Source organism: Leuciscus leuciscus (assembly GCF_965113295.1).
Source record: "Leuciscus leuciscus genome assembly, chromosome: 16".
Taxonomy (NCBI): domain Eukaryota; kingdom Metazoa; phylum Chordata; class Actinopteri; order Cypriniformes; family Leuciscidae; genus Leuciscus; species Leuciscus leuciscus.
Window position 1 is genome coordinate 28,550,520 of NC_138740.1, and position 12,691 is coordinate 28,563,210.

General features: G+C 37.9%; 1 protein-coding gene across 2 annotated transcripts in view; it reads right to left on the reverse strand.

Annotated features, from left to right (window-relative positions):
• Positions 1-1,493: 1,493 nt before the first annotated feature.
• stxbp1a (syntaxin binding protein 1a) overlaps positions 1,494-12,691 on the reverse strand; it is a 39,917-nt gene continuing 28,719 nt past the window's right edge. The window contains exons 12-20 of one of the 2 annotated variants that reach the window (XM_082140240.1): positions 11,858-11,923; positions 11,671-11,751; positions 10,141-10,279; positions 9,929-10,038; positions 9,711-9,812; positions 9,546-9,631; positions 7,440-7,594; positions 6,270-6,427; positions 1,494-3,196 (exon numbers count right to left, since the gene is read on the reverse strand). In XM_082140240.1, coding sequence (XP_081996366.1) covers positions 6,318-6,427; positions 7,440-7,594; positions 9,546-9,631; positions 9,711-9,812; positions 9,929-10,038; positions 10,141-10,279; positions 11,671-11,751; positions 11,858-11,923 — 849 coding nt within the window. In that variant the 3' untranslated portion in view covers positions 1,494-3,196; positions 6,270-6,317. The remainder of the gene's footprint in view (positions 3,197-6,269; positions 6,428-7,439; positions 7,595-9,545; positions 9,632-9,710; positions 9,813-9,928; positions 10,039-10,140; positions 10,280-11,670; positions 11,752-11,857; positions 11,924-12,691) is intronic. The other variant, XM_082140241.1, reaches the window with a different exon arrangement.

The following is a 12,691-nucleotide window of genomic DNA, read 5'->3' on the forward strand; positions in this document are numbered from 1 at the left end:
CCAGTGATCAAGGTTGGTGGCTAATCAAATGGTCCATTTTGAAACATTTTGTTCAATGTAACAGGGTTCCCACAGTCATGGAAAACCTGGAAATAACAGGTAGCCATTACCAGACCTGTAATGAATAAAATAAAATTAGTCTTTTTTTTTTATTAATAATAAAATATATACTTTTTATATACAGGGGTTAGAGAATGAAACTGAAACACCGGGTTTTAGACCACAATAATTTATTAGTATGATGTTGGGCCTCCTTTTGCTGCCAATACATCAATTTGTCTTGGGAATGACAGATACAAGTCCTTCACAGTGGCCAGAGGGATTTTGAGCCATTCCTCTTCCAGAACAGTGGCTAAGTCACTGTGATGTTGGTGAAGGAAAATGTTTTCTGACTTGCTCCTCCAAAATACCCCAAAGTGGCTCGAAAATGTTTATATCTGTTGGCTGTGCAGGCCATGGGAGATGTTCAACTTTACTTTCATGTTCATCAAACCATTCTGTCTGGCGGTGCACATGATCCTCCAGAATGATTCGGTAGTCTTTGGCAGTGACGCAACCATCAAGCACAGTAGGGAATGCCATGCTATTGCAGTCCAAACCATCACTGATCCACCCTTGTTCTTCACTCTGGGCAGCAACAGTCCAGGTGTGAAACTTCTTTCAGTCAGAGAACAATATCTTTCACATTGTCCACAGCCCAAGATTTGTGGTGTTAGCACCGCTGAAACTCATTTGGCATTGGCACGAGTGACCAAAGGTTTGGCTATAGCAGCCCAACCTTGAATATTGACTCTGTGGAGCTCCCGGCAAACAGTTTTGGTGGAAACAGTTGAGTCAAGGTGCGCATTTAATTCTGCAGTGAGTTGTGCAGCTGTGGTTTTATGTTTTTTGGATACAGTCCGGGTTAGTACCCAGACATCCCTTTCAGACAGCTTCCTCTTGCATCGACAGTCACTCCTGTTGGATGTGGTTCGTCCTACGTGTTGGTATGCTGACTTTACCCTGGATACCATAGCTCTCAATACACCACAAAGACTTGCTGTCCTGGTCACAGATGAGCGAGCAAGACATCTACCAATAATTTGTCCTCTTTTGAACTCTGATATGTCTCCCATTAAGTTGTGTGGATTGCAATATTTTATGTACAACTGTGCTATTGCTCTGCTAATTCGCACTCTGCTCTAACTGATGGAATGTAAAATCCGCAAAGATTGGCAACCAGGCCGCACATAAGGCATAAAACCTCCAACACTATATTAGCCAGTGTTTCAGTTTTCATTGTCAAGCCCCTGTACGTTTTATATCAGCTAGAAATCTGCAGTTATGAAAAAGTAATGAAAGTGGTCTATGGTTAAAATGTTTTGGGAACCCTGTTATAAATCATACATTTCCATATAAATCAACGTAATATTTTTCATATAAGAAAATCTGAGATTATCATAGTCTAGAGGTGTGATCGGAAGTATAGAGGAAGTCACGTAAGGAGTGTCACAAAAATGTACTGATTCCGTATTTGTAATAGAAGCCAATTTATTAGACAGCCTTACTACATCGGTACACATGAAGTATACTTTAGTTTGTGCTTCAACACTCGCAAACATATAATCCCAGTAAGATCAACAGGTTTAAGACAGACTACGTTCTTATTTATTGATATAGTCTCTGAAAAATAAATTGAATAGAAATCAATCTAGTCGACACAGCTATACAACAGCAAACACAAAATAGGGTAATCATTTAAAAAAATAATAAATAAATAAAAAGAGAACCATAGAAGCGTTTGCATCACAGAAAACGCGTAGTGCAATACAACCTTCTGCCAAAACAGAGTATAGAGGTAACGGAAACCAAAACGTTAAAAAAGGGGGATTGCTTTTTGTTGCAAAGCCGTTCACCAGTGGAAGATAAAACATTGCATCAGAAAGAAACTACAAGACAGTCAAACAAAAGCTAGATATAACCTATTTTATTCCCAGTTTAACACTACAGCTACAGCTAATACGTCACAAACACAGTGGCTTCACATTGGCAAAAGAAAGTTTTACTACTTCACAGTCAGAAATTTTCACCAGTCAACAGTGAGACGGAAAAACAGTAACATATGGCATACAACAACACGTTACTCAGTGCATGTCCCGGTTAAACATTGTTTACTAACCAATGATGAGACTTAATTGGACGAGATACAATACTGAAATACAACTGGCCCTTTTTTTGAATTCCTTAAACATCTGCAAGCAACGGCCTTCTTCACACTAAATCATGAGGTCTCTGTAGAAGGAGACGTGAAAAGAAAAGGATATGGAGAGTAAATGCTCCCGGAATCTCGACTGAAGGAGGGATGACGTTCGCCATCTATGTACAGTGTCTCTTTCACTTTTACAGCTTGAGGCTTTGATCTGTTACTCCTTTGGCCTCCTTTCCTCTTCATCACTGGAGTCCCAAAAGATGCTCAATGTTACATTTTTACACATCTTAACATGTTTTAATCTTTATTTTTCAATGTTTTCACACGTCAAAAGGGCCACATGGGCCACGTCCATGGCATGCACATCTAAAATGAGACGACAATTAAACCCAAGCATCTAAACCGGGCGTCAGTTTAGCCTTCAGCGTAGGAAGTGATATGCATCATTTTGCCTCACTGGTCTATTTGCATACAAACCAGTCCCTCCCCCAACCACTTTAAGCCATTTAAAAAAAAAACAAATAAAAAAAAAAAACAGTTAAATAAGGAACAAAGTGATCTAACATTTACATATTCTAGCAGGTTCCATAACATACAATATTACATTTGGTACTTTCAGGTTTTTAAATTGCAATTAATAATGAAAACTCAGTTTGACAGTCTAATCATTTGCATCCATTGTAAAACAGAATACTTGCAGCGATTCTTTTATTTCAACATTATATATATATATTTATAGATATATATATATATTAATTTATAGAATATTCTTTTTAACTTTAACCAATCATCTATTTTTTTTTCTTTTACTCTCAAGCAAGATGCATACACAATTTATATAGGAGCGGGTGAGATTTACAGGGCGACGGATGAAGGGAGGGAGAGGGTATCTGGGCGAGGGGTTTGGGGGGAGGAAGTTGTGATTTTAGCTTGTCTGCTCCTCGTCGGGTTTGTTCATAGCCTTGAGAGCGTCCAGAAGCTGGGTGGGGGCGACGACATGGGTTGAACCTGCATAGATGAGCACCGAGGAGAGAAACAAAAAATTAAATATTTGTACATATAGGCCTACTTTAGATTAGTTGTAAAAATGTGTTTTCAGCTATCTATCTATCTATCTATATACACGCACACATAATATACATTACCGTTACAAAGTTTGGTGTCAGAAAGTTTTTTTTTTATTTTTTTTTATTAATACTCTTATTCAGCAAGGATGCATCAAATTGATCAAAATGGACAGTAAAGACTACGTTGTTACCAAAAAAGAAAAAAATATGTTGTTGGAACTTTCTGTTCATCAAATAACCATGAAAACGAGAATCAAAAGTTTTAAGCAGCACAACTGTTAATAGTAAGAAATGTTTCATGAGCAGCAAATCAGAATATTAGAAAGATTTCTGAAGGATCATGTGACACTTTTAAAATAGGCAACACTATTTTGATTATCCACTAACTTGCAACTACATGTCAACTGACTCTAAGAGTATTAGACTATCTGCTTAATATCTGCTAACTCTTTATTGTGATCATCCACCAATAGACATTCTACTGACTATAAGTAACTTTGCAACTAACGTTACATGCCAACTTACTCTACTAACCCGAAACTTAACTGTCTACTACAGACTACTAATAAGAGTTAGTTGACATGTAGGTGCAAGTCAACAGAATGTCTAAAGCGGACCCTTTACATATATTAAAATATAATTTATTTATTTTTTTGATTGTAATTATTTCACAGTATTACTGTTTTTGACCAAATAAATGAATGCTTGGTGAGCATTAGAGACTTCTTTCAAAAACATTAAATAAAATCTTAGAGACCCATATGAACAGTAGTGTGTATATATTGCATTGAATCTAAAAATATTATAATTACATAAAGATATTTAGCTGAAGACACATTTCTAACACATTACAGATACTATAAGTTCAAACTATCCAAAAACATTTGTGCACAGGGCGCTAAACCCACTGAAATAATTTCTGATTTGTGGTGCCCTGTGGAACAAATGTTTAGTCTACTCCCTGTTAAACTACTTTTTTTTTTTTAGCAGAGCTGCATGTTTACACTGCAATGCAATAAAAAGATCAATTGATTAAAAACAGTTGATAATGAGAGTAACATTATACCTTTACATTCAGCAAGGGTTGCCTGCAATGAATAAGCAGAACTGAATGTGTAGTTGCACGCTCGGCTTTGAACATACAGTACAAATCAAATACAGTACACAGCTGATATAATCTACTAGGTCAACTAAATGCAAACATGCAGCTTTGCTAATGGCTTATTAGATACACAATGTGGTTTGTAGCTCTTCAACTAGATGAACGGGTCTAAACTAAAGATCCATGAAAACAAACCATGTTATTGTTCGATAATGGCTGGAACAGTCAAGAAGTGTTTCATGTTGCAGTATGGGTTAGGACTGGCATACTGCATATGGTGTGATCATTTACAAACACGAAAAACCAACAGAAAAAGGGGGAAATTAAAGGGATATAGCTTTAGCAGGCTGACACTTGAATGATGGATACTTGCTAGGGTCGATCAATGATCATTCTTGTACAATGGTTTAGTCAGTAAAGGTATATAGAAGGACACTTTGTATTACAGGACTACTCTTTGCAATGCTTCGGATTAGATCAGTGTTGGGTTAAAGGAATATGCCGGGTTCAATACAAGCATCTGTGATTACCACAGAAAATAATTTGACTCCTCCATTTGTTTGTAAAAACAGACAAAAAATTGCAGCAATGCTCTTACAATGAAGTCTATGGGGCAAGGTATTCCAAAGGGTTTAAATTAAAAACTAAAATATTGTACATAAACTTATATGGAAAGGTACACATATAATGTTCAAGTCTTATGGCTATACTTTCATGACTGTGTGTATTTGAACATTGTTCCATTGCAAACATTGTTTAGCGAGTTCTTACAAACAAGTCGCAAAAGCCAGAAATAAACTTGTATTTAACCCAGAAAATTCTTATAAGAGCGAAGACAACTAATTGTAGGTTTTTTACAAGTTACAACGAGTAATTTATAACACTTAATGTAACCACAAGCCTGCACATGAATTACAGTGCTGTAATATAAAGTGTTGCTAAGCTTGTTTAAAACATCATTTTTAAAGTATCAGTCATAAACCACAAGTCTCAATGACTGATTATGATATATGACTTGGTCAGCTTTATAATCAACTATTTACTACAGTATTTTTGGAATGCAGAAAACAGTACCTGAGGCATAACATGAAATGACATAGCCAGGGCCCAAACCAGTTAGTTTTAAAAGGTTAGTGTTTGGGGGAAGCGTTAGTGCTAAAGCATATCTGAAGAGCACAGCTACATTTCAAGCTTTGGCATCTGCAGAAGAATTATACTGAAAGAAAAGAGCCAGTCGCTCTCTGGCGGAAGTCATTTTAACATATATTCTTTGCAGACGGCCACTTGGTCATGTAGACGTGATGTGAGGTAGTTTGAGGAACTAGATTAAAAACAAAAACAAATTATCCTGCAATTGGCTTCCAACAATTACCTCTCCATAGTTGAAAAAAACAAAACAAAGTTAATATGAGTGATTGCCTTGGATTGTTATTCAGAAATAATCGGAATATGGTGAGTCTTGAGGGTAGATTAAATCTGCGGGAAAATTAAGCTTTAAAATTTGGGAGGGCAAATGGAGGAAGCCCTTCCTCGTCGGAAGAGGAGGCTCCATTGAATTAAAAGGCGCGTAGTGAGGAGAACGCAGTTTAATCCACCCAACTGAGAGGATGTGGTCAACAGGGATGGGGTCAGGACCCCTACTGCATCTGTCACTCAAAAAGGCTCCGCCCACTGCAGTTCTGAATGGGGCATTCAGCCAGCCAATCAAGACTGATTAATATTGGCTGGTCCCAATAGAAGACGGAGCCTGAATGAGACTTGCAGGTCAGCTTTTCAGTGGGGCAGGGGCCGGACACCCATCCCTGAGGCGTGGTGGCGTTATAAAACGGTAGAGTGTGGTAACAGGAGCAAGAAAAGAAAGCCCTTGTGCTGTGGGGGTTCAGAAAGGGTTTCTTTGTTCGGCTGCCTTTACTTTGTCAGAGTGTGATTTCTTTCTCCCACCCTTCCCTCTTTCTCTCTCTCACTCTTCTGAGGGCTCAGGGTCCTCAAAGGACACCTTAGTGGATTCTCGGAAGTCGGGGTGCCGCAGGTCCATTAGAAAATTGGTTGGGGTGAGCAAGTGAGTAGAACCTGCGGAGGAACAAAGGTGGCTTCACGCTCAGAATTAATCTCACACCGCACCTCACGTTCTTTCACCACCGCTAATCTTTATGGGGACAAAAGAGGGTTAAAATCTGTAGATCCTGATGTTTCAGAAATATTAACCTAGAACCCTGACGAAAATGTTTTTGGAAGCTCCGGGTGGATGTATCGTTGAAGGAAGACTCTGCAACTTGTAGGCCTCAAAATATCAACTAAATGTATAGTAACTTTTTCCACAAAGATTCACAATTAGTAACCAATTGTCTCACTGAGGTCTTTCAACTGCACTTTTCATTTCAGATACTGATAAGGGTCGCATGCTTGGACAAAATTGTAAAACTCGTACAATACCAACAATTAGAAATTCAATGCGAGTTTTCTTCTGGAAAACAACAACAGTTTTTTTTTTTTTTTTTTTTTTACTTCAGAATTAATCTTTAAAGGGGCGTTCACACTGACAGTAATTTGCAGCCACAGAGTGACCAAAAGGCGATAATTTTAATGTAGTGAGCATTTGAGAATTTATATGCAAATGTAATGCGGCAACTACCAATAGGAGAGCAGACGGTGGAGCTCACACCAATTAGCGACTTGCCGACTGAATCGATCTCAATGTGAACTTCCACAAATATTTGTATTGGCTGCCATAATCCTTAAAAGGTACGATAAAAAGACGATTCTAAACACAACTGCACATCTTAAGAATAAACCCTATCACACGCACACAAAACAGACACACAGAAGAACTTACGAACATAGACTTATGAACACAGCAGAGGCTCACGACTGCAATTTAAAAGCAGTTAAAACATGAAAAGCACAAAATACAAGACAAGAGCACAGGAAAAATATACAAGACAGATTTGCCAGTCTGATTACACATATCAACACATGTATACAGTAGTTAAAGCTAAAGGTATCAATCTAAGGCATTAAAGGGTGGTTGCTTAATAACTCTAGAATTTACAGCGATTTTTAGCAGTATCCTCTGCAGACTCACCAACGATGGCCTCCCATTTGCCATTGGCCTGTGTGACCTCATAAGCACAGCGCATCTCGCTAAAGGACGCGCCCCCGATGACGAAGACCATGATGCGAGGGCCTGTGCGGTACTCTCCAGGGGTTTTATTCTTGTGCCAGTGGCCATATCGGGCACTGCCATGGGAAAAACACATTCAAGCATGTCAACATCAAGGTACAGTTTCTTTTTTCAAACCAAAAGATGGAATCAACATTGCTTTTGCATTGTCATTTGAAGGTATCGGTTGTTGCAGTACCATTTATGGCCTTCTAGTGGCAGCAGTTAGAGACTGCTCTAGCTGTTTTACACAATGTTTCATCTTCACCACACTTGCCCACTGAATTATGGCATATATCAAAGTATGTACTGCAAGTGTGCCGCACACGTCCTGAAAAGTGAAGCAAAAACATTTCGATCGCCCCCTGGTGGCTGGCTGGAGTCTAGGTTATAAACCCCGCCCTCTCCATATAATCGAATGGGATGCAAGCCAAACTAAAAAATCCAATTACACTTCAAATAATTTTTTTCCAAAGATGGTTTCTGTCATTTTAGCTAGTTCTTATCACGCAGACGAATGTTCAAGTGTTCACTTCAAGTTTGGTTTTAGTTTTGATGCTATAAAACGGAGTGTAACTTCATGATTGACAGCTGTGTTTGCGATTGGGAATGTGGGCGGGACCTTGATACAGCGAGTATTTCTGGGACATTTTGCCTTTATTTTTCTACAGTGGAAGGATGTGGAGGCGCTTCGTAATTAGCAAGCATAATGAGAGGGGAAATTGCGTAGTGAACACTAGTGATCTCGAGTCCAATCAATAAATACACAATGGGACCCACCAGCTCCCAGCTCTCCCTCTGTGGGAGTCGGGGACTTTCTGCTTTGTCTCTGCTACTGTTTACAGGAGCTGTGCTGGTTTGTTTGTCCTGAAAGGAGAACAGCGGATCATTACTGCTGACCCTGAGGAAATACCCCAGTCTCCACTGCTTTTGAAAAGCGACTTGATGTTCACCCCCACCACATATCGCACCAGCCACCAATCGCGGTATTGATCTCAATGTTCTCCCCACCCTTCTGTACAAATGATTATCGATCCAAGTTACTTCTATCTTGCGACTTGTGCAATACAAAAATGCATGTTTTCACCTGTGTATTGGGGTTTGTGTGTGTGTGTGTGTGTGTGTGTGTGTGTGTGTGTGTGTGTGTGTGTGTGTGTGTGTGTGTGTGTGTGTGTGTGTGTGTGTGTGTTAGAATTGCCATTGATATTCTAATTTGTGAATTTGATTTGAAGGTTTTGAAATAGTAGTAAATTTAAAGGAATTAATTTAACTGCTGTAAGTATAGTTTTTATTCATTTAACAATTATTAATACATTTTGGTAACACTTTATTTTAATGTGACGTAGTTACACATTACTACATGTTCTTACTATAGTAATAATATATAAAAATTACTATAGTAATTTTCTTCTTTTTTTTAATTAAGTAAATGTTGAAATTAACTAACTAAGATAATAAATGCTTTTCAAATTTTTTTTCATAGTTAGTTCATGTTAACTAATGTAGTTAACCTTATTGTAAAGCATTACCAATAAAATTACGAATTTTCCATTAGTGAATTATCTATAAACATAATATACATCATATACACAAAATAAGGTATTCCAAGAAACATTAGATACTATTAGTAAAGTTTTTTTTAAATCATTTTATAATATGTAATAACTTTTATTATTTATTATTATAAAATATTATAAAATTGTACTTTATTTAGATATTTTAATACATTTTTTGTAAATATTTTTTTTTACTTATTTTATAGAACATGATGTAAGAACACTTATTTTCCCAGAATGCTGTAGTATATCTAATTTATGTCTAATAAAGTCTTCAAAATGGACCCAAACAACATGAAGCGGTAATCGTCTGTTCTTGCTCATTTTGTTCAATGAATATATTTTATTTGGAGTTTAGTAAATTCCTCTTTCTGTCATTCCATTCGAACTTCCTGTGGGATGTGGTCATTTCAAATTCCAACGTATTATTTAAAGGGAGCCTTAAATTCTGAAGTCTGGTGAGCATGCGTACCTGACTGCAGAAGTGCTGAAGGAAGAGGATGAGCGTGTGGAGATGTACGGGTAATGTTTGGTGTCCAGCTTCTCCTCAATAGCATCCTGCAAGATTCACAAAATAAGATCACATTTTTACACACAGATTGTTTTTCTTCTTCAAATTCTATAGATCAGGATTTACCTCCATGATATCCTTGATCAGCGGGGTCCAGCGAGAGAGTTGATAGGTCTGCTCGCTCACACGCTCCTTACGATCGAGCTTCTTGCCTCTGCGGAGAGTAGACTGCAGCATACAGAAACAAAGCAAAAAAAACGTCAATGGCAGGTCAGATAAACTGTAAAATGCTTTACAGCCAGTGAGATTTAATCGTTGTTTAAAACAGGAAGCGGATAGCGTACATCTGTGACGATTGGGACGCCCAGGTGAGCCATATTGGTGATGATCTCACTGTCCTCAGGAGGGATCTGGGCGTGTTGGATCAGCTTGTTAAGGTTCTCCTCCGTGATCCCTGTTTTACCACACACGCACACACAAGTCACGTTACAAAATGGCTGATCAAGGTAATAAAATGCAAACCGAGGTATAAAATGGCCGCCAAAGACTCCCTAACCATTCTTCAGGAAAATGTAGAGCAGGATGATGCGGATCTTGTCATAGGTGGTGACGTTGGCATCCAGCAAGATTGGCACGATGGCCCTCATGGGGTCTTTAATCTTTTCCCCCTCTGCGTCTGTTCCCATAGCGAGATCCTGCCAGGTGATAGAGCGCAGTTAATAAATTATGCTCAAAGGACGGCAATTAAAACATAAATAACCTTGATGCTTTCAAGTACTAAATTTAGCAATAAATTTAGAACCATGTAGTAAATATTACATAATTAAATCTATAAATTCTAAATAGCAGATACTTGTACTTTCCCTTGCAATAAATGTCCCATAGTTCTTGAATACTAACCCTAGTTTAACCAGATAACTACAGGTAAAATCATGGTTTGCACCTCATTATCTTAGATCATTTTAACCAGTGGCGTGTCAAGTTGGCACACAGCTTTAGACACGCACTTCATATTCTATCACTCATTGTGGCAGTTTTATTGCTTCGCAATTCGCTCTGCTTGAAAATGAATCGTGAGCTAGTGGGTAAGTTTTCCGAGCAGCTCTTGTGTTATACTTCCCTCCCTGCCACCTCCTCTCACTTTGGCTGCTTTCAGCCTACACCATAGAAATTCAATGAACAGCCCATGAAAAATGTATTTTTTAACCTGCTAGAAGCCATAAACGGAGAAGGCATAGATGATTATAGCACTGTACAGTCCTATTACAGTCAAGTTAATCAATCAAATGACTAAATAAAATGTGACCCGGCTCCTAAAATATATTCACAAATATACAGTTGCAATTTCAGCTGGTTTATTAGGCAATTTCAAATCAGGATCTTTGTCACTTATGGCAACAATCATCAATATTATGTGTAAATATATATAATATTATTTCACGTACAAGACTGCAGCAAGCAGGCAAACCAAATAACTATTAACTAACTAACTAGTAACAGGACCGTATGTTTACAAAAGTAAACTGTATACTCTATATAACCACACAATTAACAAAAGTATTAGCCCAATTAAGTATTATTATTTGTAATAATGCATGTGGATAATGCACATTTTTTTGTTTTCAAATAGTTCATATATTGCAGTGTGTGTGTGTGTGTGTGTGTGTATATATATATATATATATATATATATATATATATATATATATATGGCAAAAATCAACAATAATAAGTTTAATATTATAAAGGCAACAAATTTAAATAATTGTTTATACATTTCCAATAATTGGCTTATTGTACTAAAATAATCTGGTAAATAAAATAAAATAAATAATTTTTATGTAGATATTTTTTTCTTACATTTGACAGCATTAGTTTTGAATTAAATAAATAATAAAATCATTGCAATAAATCTCAGAATGAAATGGTAACAATATTATCACATTTGGTGACTGTGAATGTTTAAATAATTTTGTGAAAACATATTTTTACTAATTTCTGAAGTGCAAACGCTGACTCTTTTTCTCTCAAATTTTTCACAGACCCCCCTATTCTGTGGCAGTGATGTCTGGGGGTAAAGTTGTACCTGCTCTACACGGCACAGCTTGTCCACGGTTCCCTGGTAGTGCTTCATGCAGTCCTCGGCCAACTGCAGATGGGTTGAGTACTAAAGGGACACATTTTAAGGGGTCAATAAGGTAAATATTGGAACTGCAATCCCCATGTGGTGTCTCCTGTTTGGCTGAATGCACATCTCCTGTGACTTCTCTCACCTTGCTGAGCTCTTTCTGATACTGCGGCATCTTCTTCAGCATTTGAGACAAATCCCTCATGGTGGTCTGAAAGAAACAAAGGACTTTCTCAGAAAGGACAGCAAAGCAGAGGTCAGACGTGACTCAGATCCAGTGAGCCAAATACAGTGCAATATAAAAGCTGTTATGCTATATTAGATTAGGGTGACCAGACGTCCTGTCCAATACAGTCCCGTATTTCCAAGTACGTATAGCTGCAGATCTCCAAAATGGGGCGTGAACTCCAAAAGTGAGTAGAACCTCCAAAAGGGGGCGGGGTCTCCACACACAAAGACTTGAGCCATTGGTTCTGGCTTCATGCCGATTGTCATTGACTTACATTTCAAAATAAAAATTTGTACATTACAACGTTGATCTAAAATAGTTATTTTTACATGTGGGAAAGTTGTAATTTGGATGGGGGTGTCCCAGGGTTCGAGATTCACAGGGTATAAGGGGGCAGTGATGCAGGGTGCAACTAAAAAGGCCCATTGTCAGGTGAGGTCAGGTTGGGGAGTTACACACGGCCCGGCTCTGCGATTTCATTTTGTATGATCATCTTAACAGCTTATCTCCTGAACTGCCATTTTCTTTAGCACGCTATTCAGCGCAAATCCCACCCTGCAGTCAATTTCATTGGTTAAGATTAGGGTGTAGGGTAGGTTTAAGGGTTAGCATTTCTTGTAGCATGTGTAGGAAATCAGCACTTATCAGCAATAGATACTTTAATGTGTGCATGCGTGTGTTGTGGTCCCTGTCCATCCCATCCCGTATTCCACCATGAGAAATCTGATCACCCTTATTATACACTGTAAT